This window comes from Aulonocara stuartgranti, assembly GCF_965226115.1.
Source record: "Aulonocara stuartgranti genome assembly, chromosome: 11".
NCBI classification, from domain to species: domain Eukaryota; kingdom Metazoa; phylum Chordata; class Actinopteri; order Cichliformes; family Cichlidae; genus Aulonocara; species Aulonocara stuartgranti.
In genome coordinates, this window is record NC_138947.1 from 33,916,530 (window position 1) to 33,939,256 (window position 22,727).

At 41.1% G+C, this 22,727-nt stretch overlaps 2 protein-coding genes across 5 annotated transcripts in view; one reads left to right on the plus strand and one right to left on the minus strand.

Moving 5' to 3' along the window:
• The window catches only part of snrka (SNF related kinase a), a 56,838-nt gene extending 36,310 nt beyond the window's left edge, over positions 1-20,528 (plus strand). For both annotated transcript variants that reach the window (XM_082551019.1, XM_082551020.1), the window contains exons 4-8: positions 1,525-1,737; positions 6,802-6,936; positions 13,119-13,317; positions 13,638-13,735; positions 14,096-20,528. In XM_082551019.1, the coding sequence (XP_082407145.1) occupies positions 1,525-1,737; positions 6,802-6,936; positions 13,119-13,317; positions 13,638-13,735; positions 14,096-15,242 (1,792 nt within the window). In that variant the 3' untranslated portion in view covers positions 15,243-20,528. The remainder of the gene's footprint in view (positions 1-1,524; positions 1,738-6,801; positions 6,937-13,118; positions 13,318-13,637; positions 13,736-14,095) is intronic.
• A 466-nt stretch (positions 20,529-20,994) lies between these two features.
• ano10a (anoctamin 10a) overlaps positions 20,995-22,727 on the minus strand; it is a 44,960-nt gene continuing 43,227 nt past the window's right edge. For all 3 annotated transcript variants that reach the window (XM_082551030.1, XM_082551031.1, XM_082551029.1), the window contains one exon: positions 20,995-22,098. In XM_082551030.1, coding sequence (XP_082407156.1) covers positions 22,057-22,098 — 42 coding nt within the window. In that variant the 3' untranslated portion in view covers positions 20,995-22,056. The remainder of the gene's footprint in view (positions 22,099-22,727) is intronic.

Here is a 22,727-nt window from a genome sequence, read left to right on the forward strand (position 1 = left end):
TATATATATATAGAGATAGAGAGAGATAGAGAGATATACACACACACATACATATACAGGGTAGGCCATTTATATGGATACACCGTAATAACATGTGATATGGTTGGTGATATTAAAGTCCTGTTTGTGGCACATTAGTATATGGTGTGCTTGGTTTCAACGTAACTTTATTCTTTCATGAGTTATTTACAAGTTTCTCTTTGTTCACAGCCATTGACATGTCGAAGAGGTTAACATGTGAGGTTAGATAGATAGATACACACACATACACAGATCATCTGTAATCCTTCTTTTCTCTTTTTGTTTATATGTATGAAGGAAAAACTCTTGATAAGGCCTTGTTTAAAAGAGCTTGAAGACAACCATCTGGTGTTCTACACCAGTGCAGACATTGTGCTGAACATTATTAGACATCACCCTAAAATGTGTGTGGGAATTTCCTTCATTATAAGGGTTGTATTTGTAGGAATCTATTAAATTATGCACAGTAACCACAATCCCACACTGAAATTCAAGCCCTCTGTATTAATGTTAGTCATCTCACTAGATTGCAAATCCCACCTAATCCTGTTAAATTGCAATCTCAGCTTTCAAGAGTGTCATTTGTGTGGAATTTAAGCTGCCAGCTGTAGTTTGACATACCCAGCTCATTCAAAACAAATCTCAAACACAGTCTGTCACTCTACATCATCTGCTCCTCCTCTCCACACAGAGCATCACATTACTGACGCAGGCTAAACTGTACTGAGACAACCAGTGCTGAACCCCGCAAGAATGAAGTGTCCAGCCACAGTGCTGCTGGCACTTCTACAAAACGTCTTGCAACAACAAATAAACCTAAAACAAACTTAAGGAAAAACACCACCAAAATTGAGTGTTGTGGCATTCTTAACACTAAACAAAGCACAACGCTTGTTCTAATAGGTAACCTAGCACCGGCACAAGGGACAGGTGGAGTTCAGCATGCAGATGGGTCCAATCTGATCCGGCAGCATCTGTATCTAATCACATAAAACAGCCACTGAGAGACGTGGAATTCTGGCCCAATAGCAGCTTCTGATACAGTTTAATTTTTCCCCCCCATTTTCTATTTTATTTTTTTTATTTCTTCCTTTGTTTCACAAAAAAGAATTATGTAAAACTGAACAATTTTAAAGTCTTTCACTTCTATTTATAAACATTTAATATATGCAGAATGAATGTGTCACATTAATAATTAGCTACTCACATTGATAAACCTTCACAACAGGGACCTGGCTAGTGCCAAGAAAGGGCTGGAGATGAATGCGCAGGAGCCAGATCTTCCAAAAAAGAGCAAAGGGTGTGCCCACTGTGGGTGAATCGTGTAAATGTACCTAGGTGGTTCACTCAGAGAAAGTCTGTGTGGGAAACTTTAGGTGTTACAATTTGAAACTGTTAATATTCAACTAGTCAGAGACCACTTAAAGCCATACTTAAAGTGATACTTTAACCGGATTTGATTTAAGTGTGTTTTCCCCTCTCTCCTTTTCTCATTTTCCTCAGTCTGATAGACCGCATGCTGCAGAGGGATCCCAAACAACGAGCCTCCCTGGAGGAGATTGAGAGCCATGCCTGGCTGCAGGGGGTGGACCCATCCCCAGCCACCAAGTATAGCACTCCCCTGGTCTCTCACAAAAACCTGTCAGAGGAGGAACATAACAGCATCATCCAGCGCATGGTGCTGGGAGACATTGCAGATCGGGAGACCATAGTCGAGTAAGTTGTGCTTCAGCTTTTTCTCTGGTGTTTGCACAGTGAAACCACAACAGATCCAGGGTGATGTAATCACATTTTTATAGGGTGTTCTCTGCTCTTAGTGATCGCTCAAAGTCAACTTTAAAGATTTTACTGATGAGCATTTGTAGATGGGGGAGCTGTTTGCCTTTTTAGAACCTCTTTTTATAAAATGCTGTTCAGTGAACCCTTAAATGTTTTGGCTGCACTTCATTTTAAAAGTAGGTGATTAAGGGGAAATTGTCTCTCACTTCAAAACTGATATCATTTGCAAACTCATCAGGAAACCTTATTTGAAACGGAACTCATTAGACCAACACAAGCATCATCAGTGCCGATTGATGCTTTATTTTTGAGGAGGGGGTCAATGAACAGATTAGCCTATAACTTTTGAAACTTTAATAAAAATGACACCAACGGCACTAAGCAGTCTGCCATTGTGAAACCTGTTTCACTTTAATGTACAATTGTACAAGGAGCCAACTAACACAGCACGCATCAGCACAAAGCCCAGAGCATCCTGACAGATGTTTAACTCAAAGAAGCACCAGCTCGTTACCTTCCAGCCCTCAGAGAAGCCTGGTGTGTGCTTACATACTGAAAAGCAGAACGTAAGAGGAATTAAACAGAACATCTGTTGATTTCAGAGTCAGGATTTCAAGTTCACACTTGTTTCTGACAGACTTGCAGTTCACTGCTACCTCCTGCTGTGAAGATATTACCTGTGGTGTGATAGAGTAAAGAAGAATATCTCTGTATGTGTGGGGATGCTAGCCTTTGAAGAGAAAGAGGCATTGAGAGTTTTTGTTGTTGTTGTTTTTGTTGATTTAAAGTTGTATATAAATGAAGACCTTGCCAGCAGAGTTCCACACAGTTATGATGAAGCTTATCAGCAACGGTTAGGTTTCTAAGTATGTGGAGATGTTCCAAAACATGCAAATAGACTGGCATATTTATAAGACTTTTCTAGACTAATTGACAATTCAAAGCATTTTAGACCACAAGTCACATTTATTCATGCATGCATAAAGTGTTTTATTCTATATTTCACACCCACAGGTGCTTTAGTACCAGTTAACCAACTCCATGTCTTTGCACTGTGGGAGGAAACTGGAATACCTGGAAGGGTCCCTCGCAGGCACAGGGATATCTGTAAACACCACATAAAAGTAACCCAGCAGGGGTCAAACCCCTGGGTAATACAGTGCTGGGTGATACAGTGTTAATTCATACCGGTGCTAGTTTTAATAGCTTTCTACTGTGTAAAGTTGAGCCCTGAGCGTTACATACGTTAGCAGGAAACAGATCATATTTTGGTGGTACCCAAATGCAACATCAGTGTTTTGACTTTTCTCTATGCCAGGGATGGGGAACTCCAGGCCTCAAGGGCTGGTGTCCTGCAGGTTTTAGATTTCATCCTGGGTCAACACGCCTGAATCAAATGGTTAGTTCATTACCAGGCCTCTGGAGAACTTCAAGACATGTTGAGGAGGTAATTTAGCCATTTAAATCAGCTGTGTTGGATCAAGGATGCATCTAAAACCTGCAGGACACCGGCCCTAGAGGTATGGAGTTCCCCCACCCCTGCTCTATTCAATACTGAGTTATTGAAGCACTGTCAGATCAAGTTCTTTGTTTCTATGAAAGCTGCAAATATTTTCTGTGTTTGTAGGGAGCATTGATTTCTGATGGATGTGTTGTGTCAGTGTGTGTGATGTTGTTACTGCAATTAGGCTTTAATCCACACCCTCCACTCTCCTCTTTCATGAGTTTCATGCAGCATCAATCTGCTGCATGAATCTTCTAAATCTAAACACACATTGAAAGCGAAATGGTGATCAGGCAAAAACTGAATGACATTCTATGAGTGCAAAGGACTACGGGCGAAATGACTGCAGGCAACATGAAGTGGATGGGACCTGAGATAAATTTGAAAGTGAAGAATACTGTTGACTGACATCATTTGGATAGTCACCTAGGCAACCGGAGTGTGGCATGTCAACAAGCGACCTGCCATTAGCTTCAAAGCGATGTGTGACAAATAAATGGCTTCTAATGTAGAGCGCCGCTTTAACAAGTGTGTTCATTCAGTAACAGCCCTGACAACAAGATTTGAATAACCTTTAATACACTCGATTAAAAAAAAAAAAAAAAGTAGATGCAGCACATTTATTAACAGAAATAGCCAGAGGAAATTACTATTTATTTATTTATTTTTATAAATTAATGCTGCAGTTAATGTAGTGTTATCAGTCTGCTTTAACACTGATAAGGTGCAGACAGATATTGGCTTAGGTGCATCTTTGCACACTGAGTAATGAGAGATGCTGTAGATGTAAGTGGTAGGTGGTAGGTTAAAACAGAAGGGAAAACCTTCTAACGGGAAGAGCAGTGGAGGAGCCAAGGAAGTAGAAAATATAAACTCACGTTGTTAAAACTATAATTTATTTACAAGAAAACACTAAAATACTCTGGCCAGGTAGAACATGAAATTAAAAACATTAAAACAATACAGCTAAAATCCAATGGCCTCAGCCACGAAGATAAAGTCCAATAAAAGTCCAAACGGTGCAGAAACCGGCAGCATCGTCACCGTCCTGTCTGCGTCTTCGTTCTGATGCCAACTAAAAGGAGAGAGGGGCAGCAGCAGTCACCATTCTTTGATTCCACCGGAGATTCGTCCTACATGGGACTGATTGGGACTTACCCCGGATGGGCAGAGCTCCAAACTCTGCCTGCCACTTTGCTGTGCTTCACACGCATAGCCATGGTCTCGCCGTCCCAGGGACATAAGGCGCCATCCCGCTGCCTCTCAATCCCTTGCCATGGGCCTCTCTCACCGAGGAGCTAGCTCCCCTCAGCACCAACACAGACCGCTCTGCTCATCCCCGATCACTCTCTCCAATGCGCAGTTGTCTGCGATCTCCAGTCCCGTTCTCCTTTGCCACACGCCCCGGTCAGCTGCCTGTAGCCGGGCCTCCGTGCTGCTCTGCGCGGCCGTCGCCAACCCCGGTTACCACGCCATGTTTCTCCTGATGTTTCTCACGCTCTCTCTCCCTATTATTGAATAGCTGTGGCGAACCCTGATTGGTCCCAGGTGTGTCAGATTAATGATCAGGAGGGGCGGTGGAATGGGCATCCCCCCCCGGAACAAATCACATATCAAAACAAAAAAGCATGTAATAACCCCGCAAAAATAAAACACTACACGCTAATAAAAGATAATAAAAAAATAAAACACAGCACTACATGCAAGGAAATAAAAACACCAAGTTAAACTTGACCATTCCACCCTGTGACATCTTTACAGTGTACTGCAAGTCTACAGTGTAGGCAAAGCTGTAGCATAAGCCTAGATTTTAAGCTGAACCTTAGGCTGTATCCTGATGTGCACAGTCCCAGAAATGAAACTATAAATCACAACAATGCAGACCTTAGTGGGTGTGATTGCTCTGTTTGATTGTAATATGTACTGTATATTGATGAGCACCATGAGAAAATGTAATGTAAAAGTGTATATTTATGTCTGACTTGTTCACCAAGCTTATGCAAATTCTGATGGTGTAGACATGGGCTCTTTTTCTCGTTTTAACCACGATTCTAAAGACTTCTCTCCTTCCTTGGTGTCAGTAAAAGGATTGGTTGTTCAAGGTTTATTAGTTCCAAGTCCGACATGTACATGAACTTAGTTTTTGTGGTGAACTGTAGATAAAGCTAGACAGGGAGAGACACTGTACAACCTGTACCAGCAAAAGCACGGAATCACACTCCATGTCATTCACACACAGCAAAGAGTGATCTGGCTTACAGTAATCCACATCAAAGAACAAAGTAGGCTGATACCCATTGAATACATAAAACCATTCTAAAATATATGTACTTCTTTAAACATTTTCCTGTTGTTTTGAGCTGCTTTGTGTGAAATTAAAATTAGTTCAATATAGTTCTGTAGAAGTTGACCACATGAGGGGAAGCTGTTACTGTGAAACGGCAGTGTCACTGGCTAATGATATCTCAGTGATGTTGTTACCAAATGCACTGCACTGTGTTTCAGAAGCAACTCTTTGTGCCGTGTCCCTTTTCAAAAATTCCACACCCATCAACTGCACTGCACACAGTATACGAGGAAGGGAAGAAATGAGACACAGGAAGGTCATAGTGTACCAACAAGTTTCAAAGACCCTTTATAGAATACATGGCCCATTTATGAAATTATGCAAGGGCCAGAACAAAACCAATTCATATACTCTTATGTCATAGATGCGCACCCTGTGCATTCCCAGGATTACTCTGACAACATTGCCTGTTTTAGTGTCTGGTTGTGAATCTCAAAGATCGTTCTGCTGTCAGAGGTGCAATGTAAATGTAGAGAACTCATTCCTCTGAGCCAGCATCATCGTCAAGCTCATTTTACATTAAGGGCCTTACACAGCACACCTTTTAATTAAGTGGGCTGGACTAGTGAAACTCCTTTCTATCAGCGTAAGGACATTCAATTACACATTTATACCTAAAATATATATGCTTCATAATCGTCTGTGTTGTGTCTGTGGAAAATGCAGCACTGTCAGGGGACTTTGTGATCTTTGCAGCACAATTGTCGAGTTCACTGTCTGAAGATGACAGGGAAAAACTGGATTTTCTTTTTTGAAATTGCACTTATGTGTCTCAGTGTATCTCAGGATTTTTGTAAATGGATCACCTGTAACTTCTGTTATCTGGTAAATGCTTAGAGAAGCATGTTTCACTTGGTCTTTTGGTTTCAGCTTTCAGAAAACTTTGGCTAATGCCCAAGTGAATATTTTCAGAATGCGCTTATACTTCCTTACACTTTACACATGCAAGCAAAACTATGTTCACTGGGTTTTTTTTTAAATATACATTGTTATGTGGTGGTTTTACTGGTTCAACTTGCTTGAGATGAAGTTAGAATGTATGTAGCCCAAGAGCTAAAATGAGTTCTCAACTCTGTCCCTTTTTTTTTTTTTTTTAAATCCAACATGCTGTCTACTTTATATGGTCCTAAAGTGTGATTTGTTGTTTCAGAGCCCTAGAGACCAACAAATACAACCACATCACAGCTACATACTACCTGCTAGCAGAAAGAATCCTGAGGGAGAAGCAGGAGAAGGATGTGCAGACCCGCTCCTCAAGTCCCAGCAACATCAAGGCACACTTCAGGTAAAGAGCAGCAAAAAACTCAAACACTGCTAAAGAAAGGAAATATCCCTTCTCATGCGTGCACAAAAATTCTGATATTTTAGCAAACTAGTCGAGAGCGTGAGTAACAAAATATCACTGCTTGTGGTCATAATGAGTGTCTGAGTCACTGTATGAGCCCAGAAGAGGGCAACTGACCTATCTCTCAGCTGCCTCACACGGCAACCTGTCTGACTCCACTTCGCAGGGCTCAGCCACAATTACTTAAGACTAGGTAGATCTCTAAAGGTTTCATTTCCATTTCTGGGTTCACCGAGCCTCCACCTGCTGAGCTCAGGGGAGACAGTGCAGAGGAGATGGTCTGAGTCATTAGCATATTCTCCAACCTTTTAAAGTTCACCCTTTGTCTTGATGCTTCCATTACTGCAATTTTTTTCTAATTCTAAAGTGAAAAATGGGAGCAAGGCTCCCATCCAGCTAGCTGTCATATCACTAAGAACTGAGAACATATCCTGGTTCATGCTTTAGCTGTCCCAAGTATTTCCTCTTTGTTGCCTTGCCAACATTGTTCCTTTGGTTATAAAAGGAAAAGAGACAAAGGAGAGGAACAAATAAGGAAGAGAAGAGTGAGGAGGCTTCAGCGGGACTGCTGTGGTTGTAAAACTCCCTGCACATTCCCCTATCCAGTTTTCTGTGAAATGCTTTGGGTTTAACTCTCATTGCTACCTACACAGAACCAAAGTAAAACATTGAGTTAGTAGCAAGACAAGGTTTGTGTCATTGTATAGATTTGGGAACAACAGGTATTTTTAAGGGCTCAGAGCTGAATAAGCTCGGATACATGATAGAAACAGAAGCTTGGGTCATCACATTTTCAGTGCTGCGTATGTAGCAACAGCGACCTGGCTGAATACTGAGCTGATGATGATCTCTAGGCCTGCATAGTTGGTACCTGTATCAGTGTGTGAAATCAGGATACCATTATCCGCTGCTAGAAAAACTGAGAGGTCAAATCTTTATCAGATTCTCCATTTGATTGTAACTCCATTTAACTCATCTCCTGTGTTACTGATCCGTGGCCTGATGTACACAGAGCAGGGACTAATGTTTTTTTTAAGGAGGGGTCAGGCTAAACGTTTTTAACTTTCTGGAACCAGATGGAGTCTAACTGTTATTGTTACTGGTGTTTACCCTTAGATGTATTCACCTCTACATGGTTGCCTGTGCTTGTATGCATGGGACATGCTTCCTGTGCAAATGGAATTTCAAGTAAGCAGAAGCGGAGCAACTTCTCTTGTGGGATTAATTGTTTATGGACACATAAGTGTGCCCTCGATGATTGCTCTGTCTCACTGTTTGTTCCACCTCCATCATGTGAGCACTTACCTCCAGGAGTGGGTTCACCAGGCTGTTTTTCTTCAAATAAAGCTGTTAGTTCAAAGGTAACGGGTCTAATATACAGTGCATATCCTGAGGTGACATAACAACACTCTGAATTTCTCCATGTCTGTATCATTTTAGGCCATTATGTAAGATGACACTGATATATGTAATATTTGCTCACTCGGAATCGTTACACAAATACAAAAAGACTTAAATTTTTTTGATTAATTTTTTAGGAAAGTAAATATAACACACAAGTAGCATTTACGATAAAGTTTTGCTCTCGTGGTGCTCTCCGGCGATGCTAACCCTATATAAGAACCAGTCCATTTACCATTTACCAGTGACCAGTTTAACAAATATATTTTAACACTTAAAAGATACTGATTCATAATTTAATGCACATTTAACAGTCAAACCAAAAGAAAGAGAGACTTAATTCTAGCATAAAAATTAAACTACTAAACTCTAATTTTTCTGTGCCTGCCAATACGATCAATGCCTCTGGCTTTCCCAGCCAGTAGTCTGAACAAAGGCTATTCTCATTATGGATACACCAAGCAAAAGAAAACAATAAAATTCGCTTACCCTACAATGTTAATACCATATCAATCAGTAAATCAAGCCACACAGCTTGAACTCTACTGTGCACATCATCTCTGTGATGCTTTTTTTTTTTTTTTTTATGCAAAACTATTTACTTGAACCCTGTTTGTCACTTAATGCAGATACAGTGTGCCAACCTAGTGTAAATACATTAACTGCTAAAGGACTGTAAAAAAGGGTCTGGGATTGCCATTGACAAAGTCAACATGTTTACAGTATATTTAAAATTAAGGGAATGTTTAGTTAGTGCTAAATAAATAAAATACTAGAATTTCATTCACCAAAACCGAGACAAAAAATTACTGACCATAGCACGTGGTAGAGATGTCCAGTTCAATGACTCCAGTCATGAGTGGACAGACCTAACTTTAGGCAAGTTCTAAAACCGTTTATCCATCGACATCCATTGATCTATAAGGGGTGAAATAAACTAGAGACAAATTCCCTTTGTGTACCAGGCTGTGCGCATGTCTGTATTTTAACATGGAGTCTAGTAGGGCTGGGCAATATGGCCTAAAATTCATATCTTGATATTCTTTAGCTGTGCTGCAGTGGTTTGTATCATATCTATCTAATAGACTCCAATTTGTGCATGTAAATGGAGAGTCCTCTTCACACACTGAGGTTAATTATGGAGTTCCACAGGGTTCAGTGCTAGGACCAATTCTGTTTACACTAAACATGCTTCCCCTAGGCAGTATCATTAGAAGACATAGCATACAATTTCACTGCTATGCAGATGACACCCAGCTCTATCTATCTATGAAGCCAGATAACACACACCAATTAGTTAAACTGCAGGAATGTCTTAAAGACATAAAGACCTGGATGGCCGCTAACTTTCTGCTTCTTAATTCAGATAAAACTGAGGTTATTGTACTCGGCCCTGAAAAGCTTAGAAATATGGTATCTAACCAGATTCTTACTCTGGATGGCATTACCTTGGCCTCCAGTAACGCTGTGAGGAACCTTGGAGTCATTTTTGACCAGGACATGTCCTTCAATGCACATATTAAACAAATATGTAAGACTGCTTTCTTCCATTTGCACAACATCTCTAAAGTTAGAAATATCCTGTCTCAGAGTGACGCTGAAAAACTAGTTCATGCATTTATTACTTCCAGGCTGGACGACTGTAATTCATTATTATCAGGATGTCCAAAAAGCTCGCTGAAAAGTCATCAGCTAATCCAAAATGCTGCAGCAAGAGTCCTGACAGGGACTAGAAAGAGAGAGCATATTTCTCCTGTTTTGGCTTCCCTTCATTGGCTTCCTGTTAAATCCAGAATTGAATTCAAAATCCTGCTCCTCACATACAAGGTCTTAAATAATCAGGCCCAATCTTATCTTAAGGACCTTGTAGTACCATATCACCCTATTAGAGCACTTCGCTCTCGCTCTGCAGGCCTACTTGTTGTTCCTAGAGTATTTAAAAGTAGAATGGGAGGGAGAGCCTTCAGTTTTCAGGCCCCTCTTCTGTGGAACCAGCTTCCAGTTTGGATTCGGGAGACAGACACTATCTCTACTTTTAAAATTAGGCTTAAAACTTTTCTTTTTGCTAAAGCATATAGTTAGGGCTGGACCAGGTGACCCTGAATCCTCCCTTAGTTATGCTGCGATAGACATAGGCTGCCGGGGATTCCCATGATGCATTGAGTTTTTCCTTTCCAGTCACCTTCCTCACTCCCTATGTGTTAATACACCTCTCTGCATTGAATCATATCTGTTATTAACCTCTGTCTCTCTTCCACAGCATGTCTTTTATCCTGTCTTCCTTCTCTCACCCCAACCGGTCACAGCAGATGGCCGCCCCTCCCTGAGCCTGGTTCTTCTGGAGGTTTCTTCCTGTTAAAAGGGAGTTTTTCCTTTCCACTGTCGCCAAAGTGCTTGTTCATAGGGGATCATATGATTGTTGGGTTTTTCTCTGTATCTATGAAGCACCTTGAGGCGACTTTTGTTGTGATTTGGCGCTATATAAATAAAATTGAATTGAATTGGCTGGATGGCGATATACAGTATATATCTTGATATTTTTTTTAAAGCCATAAAGTAAGAACAAAAAGAGTTCTTAGTCAAAGCTGTGTCCCAGATCTCACATAGGTACTTTTATTAACATACAGCGCAGATGTACATGAAAAAATTACTCAGAAATAAATTATCAGGATTTATTAAATAATAATTCTCCATAAATAAAATAAAACAATGTTGTTTTGTGCATAACAAAAAGCTCACAATTGTGCAGTTAATGTAAACTAAAAAGACCTGAGCATAAAAACAAAGACTGGGGGAGTTGTGTTGAGTGAAGCAGAGAGGCGAGGCAGAGGAACACAGCGTAGAGACAAAAGTGGACGAAAGACAGGCAAACTTGCAGTTCCAAGTATAATTATAACGTAACATAGACTATATCAATATAAACGATATTGTCACATCTCTTATCTCGTATAAAAGTATATCCATATATTTAAAAACTCGATATATCGCCCAGTCCTAGAGTCTCAAGTGGCCATTAAAAGAATTACAGTTGTTAGAAGTTTGATCGTGTTTTTCTTGAGTAAATGCTACACTTGTGTACACCCTGAAACATAGTTCAGATCAAGAAGGAAGCATACACATTGTATCTTTCGCTTATCAAAGTGGTTTTCTGCCAGAGACATAGAAATGAACCAGGTCCTGTACGCTTGTTTGTGAAGAAGAATTGAGCTGCATTTTGAGCTATGGGTGACATGCAGATGATGTAAAAACACAGATTTGAAATTACTTTATTAATAGAGACACTTCATGGGATAAACTGTATAACAGATTGCATACTGAATACTGACTGTTCTTTGATTTGAAACACTCTATAAAATATATTTGGTGTTACTCTGATAACACGAGCTTTAGTTACAACTGTATTATTGCCTAAATCTGTCTTAGTTTACTAAGAATATTCCAATTTCCACTGGCTGACATTCACAGGTCCCTGCATCACTGACTAATCTGCTTTACAAGCTTCTTTTTTCTTCTTCCACATACAGACTGTGTTTCATCAGTGCATTATTCATTATACCACTGAATAGAGAGGCTGTGGTTTAGCTAACAATGAAAAAAGATACAGTATGGCCTTTGTGGCAGCTCTATTAGAGGATGGTAAAATAAATAAAGCACAGTAATGACCTGTAATTGGATTTGTCAACCTGATTTGAAAAGAAAAGCCATGATTTCCATAAAACATTTTGCAAAATCAGTTATCACTCATCCATTTATCTACAGACACAAGCTAATTTCCGCCTCGCTTTCTATTTAAAATCCTTTATTTATCAATCCTTAACTTTTCGGGGGGGCCCTGATTATTTTGAATGATTCTTTTGATATAGTCAGTCTACTTGTTCTAGACTCCAGGAAGGTAATTCCACTTTGTGTTTGTGTGCACGCTCGTCCATAACAGAGAAAGTGGAGCCACATCCATATGTTTACCACATCAATTTATAGTAACTTAAAAGGAACAGATGCTGCCATATAACAGAGTGTAGCTTTAATAAATATAGCTGCTATAGAGTCAGACCAAAATAAAGTTCATCAGTCAGTTAATCAATAAAGAATTTAATGCTCTCTTCAGCCAAACTGTACTTCAGGTCAAGGTCACATTTTTTGTTTTACGGTCAATAACCAATGAATTGTGATGGATCATGAACCAGATGATCTAGTCTGGCGGCTGCAAATAGTGATGAACATTTTGATCAAAACATTGGACACTGTTTATAGTTAAAGTTATAAAGATGCTCATAGCTCCAAACCCTAAGCCCTCACTGTTAATTGCCTACGTACAGTTGGATACTGCTGCAAGTGATTGCACTGGATGAACAAAAAAGCACCCTGCATCATATGTCTCCAGTTAAAATCTCTTCCCACTTATATACTGTAATGATATTATTTACGCAGTATACCCCGCCTCTCACCACATGACAGCTGGGATTGGCTCCAGCACCCCCCGCGACCCTTAAAAGGATAAGCTGTAGCGAATGGATGGATATTATTTACGCAGTATATCATTTTGAAGTCATGAGTGTAATCCCTGTGTTGTCCCTGTCTTCTCTAGTTGTCTATATTTGAGTGATCTATTCTGTATAAATAACTATCCAAGTCACTTGAGGAGAGTATAAATTGACTATAAAGTCTTTTGAAGATCAAAGAAAACGTATCAACTGATGCAATCCTTTTTCTTATCTCTACAGGCAGTCCTGGCCCACCAGAGTGGATATGCACCAGGATATTGAGGATAGTTTAGCAGCTTCGTCCATCTCTCACGCAGGAGGCCCTCAGTCCCCTGCTCGCAGTGCTGAGAACCTGCTCAATGGACATCGCTCTAAAGCCATGATGGAGCTGGGCAGACGGGAAGAGAGCACGGTGACTGACTCTCCGGGGTCGGCACAGGTACACTCATCATCATCCCTTGTCTGTATCAAATGAAGCTTTTTTTTTTATACATGAAATGCAGTGCTAGTAGGACCATCTGAGAGTAAATAGGATTGTTATTGCCTCTGTAGTAAGTTGTTCTATTTGTGTGTGTGTGGTTCTTTTCTGGGTCCTCAAACTTTACACATGGGTAAAGCCTAAAGGCAGGGACAGCAGCAGTGAGAGTCATTTTCAGAACAGAGCACACTTCGCAGCTACTTTCAGTTGTAAACAGTGCAGCTGATCATACTTGCACCCTGTTTTAATGCCCATGCTCTTGTATTTTCTTCTTGCCTCAGGGAGCGTGTGCTGCTGCTTCAGGTCCTGCTCCTGGCACCATCAGGACTCCCACTCCCTCCACCTCAGCAGCAGCTAAGCAGCGAACCTGCCTGTTCAGGTCTGATCTCTGGACTCAGTTTTCAACAGTGTGACATTATTTTGTGTCCTCAGTATCCCTAAAACTGAAAGCAGAACAATAAGTTGTACTCTATTTCAATGTGTGCATTTCGTAGCTTCTTAAATGTTCAGGCTAAATTTCTTTGTATTATGTCACAAATTGAAATTTTGAACTTTTATTCAGAAACTAGACAAAATGAGACATCTGAAAATGGCGGCTGTAATAGTCCCGTCCCCCCTGTAGTCTAACAGAGCAAATGATCCATCGAGCAACTGATGATAAAACAGAGGATCGAGTTTTCTGTCATTGCTTTGTGGTTGTATTCTAATGTCAACTCATTCATGTCTGATTGTTTGGCAGAGTGGAGGAGGATGAAGAGGAGGAGGAAGAGCAGGACCCGTCTCCCCTACCAACTCAGGTGATCCTGCGGCGGAAGCCCCCCTCCATTACCAACCGCCTTACGTCCAGGAAGAGTGCCCCAGTGCTCAACCAGATCTTTGAAGAGGAGGGAGAGTCCGACGATGACTTCGACATGGATGAGGGTCTGCCGCCCAAACTCAGCCGTCTCAAAATGAACATGGCCGGGAACGCCGGCACTCTGAGCTCGTCGTCGTCCCCGGGATCCACGCAGAAGCGCTATCATCGGCGCAAGAGTCAGGGAAGGGGATCGTCATGCTCGAGCTCTGAGACGAGCGATGATGACTCCGAGAGCCACCGGAGGCGCCTGGATAAAGACTCAGGCTTCAGCTACAGCTGGAACAGGAGGGACAGCAGTGAAGGGCCACCTGGCAGCGAGGGGGGGAACGGTGGAGGCAGCAGCTCAGGGCAGGGGAAGCCCCCCACTGAGGGAGGAGGGTCCTCTGGCCCAGACAGGGGGAGTCCTGGAGCGGGAGGTAACGGAGGAGGACAGAGTGGCAGTGGAGGAGGGGGGAGTGGGGGAGGAGGAGGGGGTAATAAAGGACAAGACAGCCCTTCCAGTTGTTGTAACAACAGTAGCACTACTAACCCGTCCCTTGGCTCTCAGCCCCGGGCCTCGCGCACTGCAAGCCGCAGCGCTGAGCTGGTGGAGAGTCTCAAGCTGATGAGCTTGTGCCTCAGCTCACAGCTGCAGCACCACCACGCTGGGAGAGGTGGTCGAGGGGGTGGGGGGAAATTCATCATAGACCCCCATAGCCTCTCAGGAGGGAGTGTGAAAATCCAGGAGAAGTCCACCTGGAGGATGTGCATCGGGTCCACTGGGAGCCTGGACACCATCACCCTCCCCACCACCACTATCACCGGCCTGCCTCGCACCCATACCCCACCACACCATCACAACCGCAAAACGGTGCCGCACAGCGGCCCGGGTGGCAGGAACACTCATGGCAACCTGAGCACCCTGAAGAACAGCGTGATTCAACTACCTCTGTGCGAGAAGACCATCTCTGTCAACATCCAGCGAGGTGGAGGCTCCAGGGATGGCCTGCTCTGTACCTCAGCTCCAGCCAGCTGCTGCCAGGTCATCTGAAGCTCGCTGACACCCTGTGGACCATGACCCACCGACACCAAGTTTTCTCAGTCACTCTTCCCCTCCTGCTTCAGGTAGTTTCTTTGAACACTACTCTGCTTTTGAACCTTCCTGTCTAGTTTGCTGTAGCAGGTAGCTGAGCTCCCACAACCACCTGCCTCTCAGCTCACCACCTCTCCTGTCACTTTTTGTTCCGTGCCCTGCTCCCTACCAATTGTTGGTGGTTATAAATGTCTATTAGTGTTTTTATGTTTTTCATTATATTCTTGTTTTATGTGTCCTGACTGCACTTTGACATTCTAAATGATTTGTATTAGAGCATTTAAAATAAGGAGGCTCGCATTTAAAGTGGACCTGTTCTGCTCATTTCCAGCTTTGTGGTTTTTATTCGTGGATTCTATTAGAGTGGCTTTGCATGAGTCACTGTTTAAAATAATAATTGCTTTTCATTTTTAATTAGACTGACTTCATACTAGTTAGTTCACCCTCTGTCTGAAACAGTGTAAAATAAGCTGTTTCACGTAACAGCGCCTTTATGAGAAAAGAAGGAAAAGCAGAATAGGTCCACTTGAAGAGCAGAGCATTAGGGCCACTGTGAAAAGCATTTTGAGAAGTATTTATTGGAGTGTAAATTAAAAAAAAAAAAAAAGGAAAAATACCACGAGGTAAAATTGTAATTTTACAAACCTGTACATATAAAAGTTGTAACTGTATGACAAAGTTGGGAAGAAAAAGTGATTGTACTCTGAGATAAAGTTTACATTTTCTAGGAGAAGGTCATTATTATAATTATATTCCTGAAAACATATTACAAAATCTTTCACTTTGTCAACCAAAGAATGAAAGATGGTTGATATAGACAAAGTTGAATTTCTTAACATTTTTGGTTCACTATTTCTAACAAAAATCCACAATAATATCAGAAATAGGTGATAATAAATATCAGCTGGAGCTGTTAAGAAGTAATACTAACAGATGGGTAAATGGAACAATGAAATAACCTATTTACAGTCAGCATGCAGCAAATGTACAGGTGCTAAAACAAACTTGTATACATTTGATTCATCCACTGTGACAAGAAGGTAAATCATTCTTTACAAAGGTCTTAAATAACTGATGTGCAGTTTAGTTTAGTCTGGAAGTCAGAAATTTTGAGTGGCGTTGCAGCTTTCAGGAAGATGTTCTTGGAAAACGTACTGCTTTTACACAACTCAAGGCTACAGTGACAGTTTGGTTTACATTACCACTTTCATGGGACCAGCTCACTCAGAATGGTTGATCAGTCTCATATAAGTACTTCAAGTAAAACAACATTTTAAAAAGGTTTACTGAATGTAGTAGAAATTTTCAGCTGTTTTTCATTTGAATGGGGGGGAAAGCGCCTCATTTTTCATGGGGTCTAAAATGAGCACAGCGTACACCTGTGGGTGTGGGAGGGGCTACTGGAAATAATCATCAATGATGGCAGATTTCCAGATTTAATTGATTTTCAGTAACAACTCCAATTTGTGCTAACTGTGCTGCTAACAGCTGATTCTTAAAAGTAATTTAATTCAAGTGTTGACCGATTGGGTTCACATTCACAAGACTGAGACACCGAAAAAGAAAAAAACGAAACAAGACTTCTCCATGTCAGCAACAGATTTGATAATCTCAGCAGACGCCCTGATGTGAATTTAAGAGGACATCAGAGCAACATGAAGTGGTTACAGCAGGCTCAAAGTGTTTAACACAGTTGTCAATACTAATTATTTTAAAGAGCTGAAATATATTTTTTGGCCTTTTTAAAGAGTAACTTCTTTCTCCTTTGACCTTGTAAAATACTTAATTTCTTCTTGAAATGGCAATTTTTGACTTCATGGGGGGTTTTTCACTTGTAATATTTTGATCCTTTTCCTTGTAAAATTAAAACTTTAGTCTCATAACTTTTTCCGATTCCCATCAAATCAAAGCTTCTTTCTCAAAGTATCAGTGGTCCAAACACTCCAGGTGTAAAAATCGAAATAACAAGCACTTGTAGTTGCAGCTGTAGCGGGCAGCTGGCAGAGGAGAGGGACGGGGACGCCTGCTTATTGATACAACTCAAACTCACACTTCTCCCTCCTTTACCTCGAACCTTCGCTCCCCTCTGAACGTTAGCTTCCAGTGACATCGCTGATGATAAATAGAAAAACATAAAGTGGATTCCATTCGTTTGAGTCCGTTCAGCGTATCTGACCACCTCTGTCCACTCTGGGCTCTGTATTGCACTCAGACAATCTGTTTTCTGTTCTTTTTTAAGAACCATGTATCCTCTGCTGAATTGAGCTCAGTGCAAACTGTTGGTCATAACCCTTTAAATCTGTACCAGTGTCTCTTTACAGAGGCGGCACGCTTTCAGCTTTTAAATAACACACACACAGAAGCTGGTGGGAAGAAGTGTGTGTGTGTGTGTGTGTGTGTGTGAGGGCAGCATTGCATTGATACTGTAGCAAGATGAACAAACAGGTTTGGAAGAGTTCCTGCTGACCACACATTCAAAAATGAGGTGTTCTTATTTTTTTATTCACATGATTTTGTGTTGTTTATTGACGGAACATATTGTGTTTGCCTACCATTAACCCAGCTGCTGCTGCAAGAGACATGCAGCTGCTTAACCCTGAAGAATGATCAGAATTTCTGCAGCAACTCCTCCTAAAACATGCTCCGACGTTCATCTCAGTAACACACACTTCTCGTGCCTTTCTTTTAAACAGAATCTCTCAGCGCAGGCTTGAAAAAAGTAGCTCCTCTGACTATGTTGAACCTCGTTTAGCAAGAACAACCTCCATGTTTCCTAACGCTGTTTCTGATGGTGCCTTCACACCAAAAGCAAAGAAAAATTTAATGCTGGACAAACGTTTCTGCAAAACATCTTCTAGAACTGGCTGTGTTTTCATCACATACCGTGAGGCTTCATATTTCTGTGATGTCAGCATTAAACAGCAGTCTTCTCGCTAAAACACCTCAGGCTAAAATCAGATTTTTTTGTTATTATTTTGCCATATCAACCTCATTGTGGACTGCTGCACTGATATTCTCTTCTAAATGTGTAGAAGAGAAAAATACCAACATTTATTTCATACTTTAGTAGTGGAATAAAAGTACTTGGTTACATCAGAGCCCTTGTAGATTTAAGTCTTGGCACCTCTTTAATAATCCATTTAATTTGAAGTCCCCATCTGAATTTGCTTTTCCCCAGATATAAAAACGAGTCACCAGGCAAGACAAATAAACACTGCTTTAAAACTTTGGGGACTTCGCCCTGTTACCCTGCAGTTATCTTTGTACTGTGCATGCAGCATGTAGCATGCATGCAGCATGCATCTGTGTCCAATAGGAAAAACATATGTAGCTCTAGGCAGATGACCGGCCCTCCTTAGTTTGGTTCAACTGGATGTTTCTTCCTGTTAAAAAGGAAATTTTCCTTCCCACCATCGTTTGTTTGCTCATAGGGAATTAACAGATTGCTGGAGTTTTCTCTCTAATATTGTCGGGTTTTAACAGTATAAAGCAACTTGAGGTGACTGTTAAGATTTATTCATCATGCCCTCTGTAGTGGACAAAAGTTAAACTGAAAGATACGTTTCTCCCCTCGGATATAGATGAAACACAACTTTGTAAATTGTTGATTGGCTCTATGGGCTTAGGAGCAGAATTCATAACACTCACATTTCTGTTTCTATATTCTCTGAATGCCGTCACGTTCCTGGATGTCATATCTGGTTACGTTGTAGCTGAATGAGAAATTATCCAAAAAAAGAGAGACTGATGAGAAGAGAGAGGGGAAAAAACAAACACCTTCATTGCATTATTGTCGTACGTTTCTTCTTCAGGGCATCCAGCAGCCAAAATCATGTTGCTCCCTCCACTGTGCTTCAGTTGGGATGATTTGTTGAATGTCCAAGATGTTTTACACTTTTTTTGTTTTTCGTAAACAGCATCTATCTGTTAAAAGATTTCTTAATTGCTGACATTGGACACTTTAAACAAAGGTTTTAGTCATGTTAGATGTGTTTCTGTGTTCGGTTTTGTAGACAGTTTGTCTTAAATGTCAGTCAGCAAGCTGCGATTGAAGAAAGGGGGGAAAACCCCATCGTCAGTTTGTGCCTTTTAATAGGAGCTGCATCTCTACAAACCATACACCGGCTCCATACAGAAACACCTGAAATTACGAGTTTGTGTGTGTTACTTCAGTCACACCGCGTTTGTCTGCAATTGTGACTGAGATGAAAGTCGGAGCACGTTTTGAGGAGTGGGTGCAGAAGTCGTGCTGTTTCTTACGGGTTAATCACTGTTGTCCTGCAGCCGTGGTCCTGCCCGCGCCAACGGCCCCCTCCCCCCCCCCCAAAGTTAAGTGTACATGAGGGTGCAGCGTATGTATATACAGTGAAAAAGAAAGTTTATTTTTTAAAACTTGTAAATTTTTTTGAGCAATCTGATGTTTGAAAATGTTTTATTTTTATGATGGGTGGGCGGGTGTGAAGCTTTGAGAAGCGCGTGCCCTGGGTAAACCGGCAGGAAGCGCGCACGAGACAGAGCCTCGCACCTTCCGGCTTTCAGAGCTGGCTGTAAAGACAAACAAACGAAAGTAAGAGAGAGGAAAGGGAAAATGGGGGAACTCTTTAAGGGCATTGGCAATAAGCTATACCGTGTGTTGCAGCTATCTGTACAGAAACACTTCATTAGTTTCTTTTTTTTTAGATTCCAAACTCGTGCAGCCTCACACAGCAGCTGCTTCAGACTCGGAAAAAAACGAAAAACAAGGAATGTTCTAAATATGTTTTCTCTCTTTGGTTGTCGTCTGAGATTCGTTTTTAAAAACCAAATGTAAATAGAGTTGTAAATACGGTGCTCTTTCTCATTATCTAGAACAGCCGAGTGAACCTTTTGGTGCATAGCTGTACAGTAATCTAGCCTTATGATAATTACTGTAGTAAAACCGTATGGGTGTCTCAGCTAAAAATAAAGCTGCGTGAGGAAAAACGATCCGATTCTGTTCATACCGTCGAGTCTGTTTGACTGTTGTCTTACTCAGCTGTATCCAGGTGAATGACGTGCATGTGTTTCAATGTTTGACATTCAATGACACTGAGGAGAGAATCAGGCAGAAATGTAACCGGACCAAAAAGCAACAGAAGAAGAAGAAAATGGTTGAGTTGGAACTGACAAATTTTCAGTGTATTATTCTGTAGTTGATACCTGTTGTCAGATGTTACATATAGCTATGGTAATATCAAAAAATAAAATGTGGGAAACTGTCTGTTACACTCAAGTCTCTGGGTCTTTCTTTTTAAATCATCTGTCCTGACCAGTTTGGCGTGTGGGGAAAAATGTGGACAAGAATGTTAATATTAGAAATGATTCACTGATTTGAAAATCAATATAACCAATAATTTCTTACAGATTCCAGATTAACTGTCTCTCAGCTTTTTAATCCGTGTGGGTCAGCATATGTGTCAGTGAAGGTGTTGAAAAGCAGCGAGCGGTGATTAACGGTCTGTGTGACACCGAGGAGGTTTACTCTCTACGTTTGGCAACCTCAGCCCTCCCCCTCACTGCTCAAGTAACCAAGAAGTTTCCAGAGCAGATGGTGCGGTACAACTTTATTCAGAGTTTATCATTTTAAGAGCTCTCCATTTCCTGTCCTCACAAACGACATCAACCAGGAATAAAGAGCAGTTGGACTGAGACGGGACACTTCCAATAAGTACAAACACAGAGCAGATACAGCTGGTTTCTTTGGTTGTGAGTTTATTCGAGCATTGGACTATTCAAATCTGGTGTTACATGTTTTTTGCCATGTAAATAGAGCATATAAAAGCAAATATTTGGGACTGCATTGCATTCCAAGGCACCTGGGAGTTTCATAAGAGTGCATTGAAAACATATCCTGCTCTAAGACTGCTCAATAACATCTCTTGGGTATGGAAGCAAAGGAAGGCCAAGACATGGATCATATTGTGAGATTTAACATTTACTGAAGAACCGGTCATGTTGATAAATGCGCATTCTAAACTTTACTTTTAAAGACTTCTGTGTGAGTTGATGTGTGAAGGTAATTTAGAGTTTTGCCATGTTACAGACCAAACTAATTACATCAGGATCAAATCCACATCATTGAGTGAGTCGATGGCTGCATTGAACCTTTACATCTTTTTGGCCTTTTTTGCCTCCATACTTGCTGTGCTGAGGATAAAAAGCAGATTAGATTGTTGAGGCGAGATACAATCAGGTCAGGTGATTATTAGTTATTACATCCTGAAGGCTTAGAACTCCTTATTTATTCTAACTGCAGTTTACAAAGTTTAACACTTGAACACTGAACCAAACCCGAAGTGACTTCAGCGGCAGAAGAACAGAACATAACAGAAATTACTTAATGAAAAGATTTGGATATAAAATCATTATTTTCTATAGTATATCATGTGTACAGCATCCCTCTGTGATTTGAACATCTGTCGCATTTATCTCATCTCCTGTACATGCACCACTGCAACACAAAACATGGTACATCCAATTTAAAGAGCAACGTATAACATTTGGTACACAGCAATGAACCTGAATCAACTGTCATGTATGCTTCACAAAACTGTACAACTAGTCAATGGTGCAGTGAAGATATTGCAGATTAACAGTACAAGCCAGTGTGAGGGAATGGGGGAAACAACAGCCACGCAACTCCAAAGGTAACACTTTTGTTCTTGTGAATACATACACATGTAGAGCGAGGTTCAGAACGGTAATGTAAACCACAGTGTGTCATCATCAGTATCTGCAGGCACACCTATCCTCCTCACTGGACAGTCTTACTGAGCTGCGAGGCTTCCAGCATTTTCTGAAACACAAAAGACAAACAGCAACATTCATTCAGTTTACTGCAGAAAACCTCTGTGTGCACGTGTAGTTAGTAATATAAAAGGGCAGCTCATGTTAGGTATGCATATTAGCGGAATGAAAGCAGAGCTAGTCCTTCACACTAAATTCTGGTAGGAAGGAGCTTTGGACATTAGCAGGCTGCTGCTGCAGTGAAACTACTTGCTCCTTCGCTCACCTTTAAAGTAAAGTTACCACGGATTGTTTATTGAAGTTTTATTAAATATGAATAAAACTGTGTTACTAAGACCTTAAACTCATAGAAAAAGTGTCTATAGAGGTGGAGTCAGAAAGCTGTTTTCCTGTAGCCTCCTATGGGACTGGAAGTCTTTTTGCAACCACAGGTATCGCCATCTGGTGGCCTTCAGTTAAAATGCAGGTTTAAGGCACTAATGCATTGGCGTCATTTTTTCTTTCTGCAGGTCACTGAAGTGTTACTGTTGAGGTGAAGAACAAATATTTCAACCTCTACATCACATTAATATGATGTTGATTGGAGCTGCGTTTGTAGTTGCTTGTAGTGCCCAAAGCAGTCAAGCCCTTTAAGTAGCTCAGAAATAATCAGACTAAAGCCTGGGTTGCTCTGGTTTG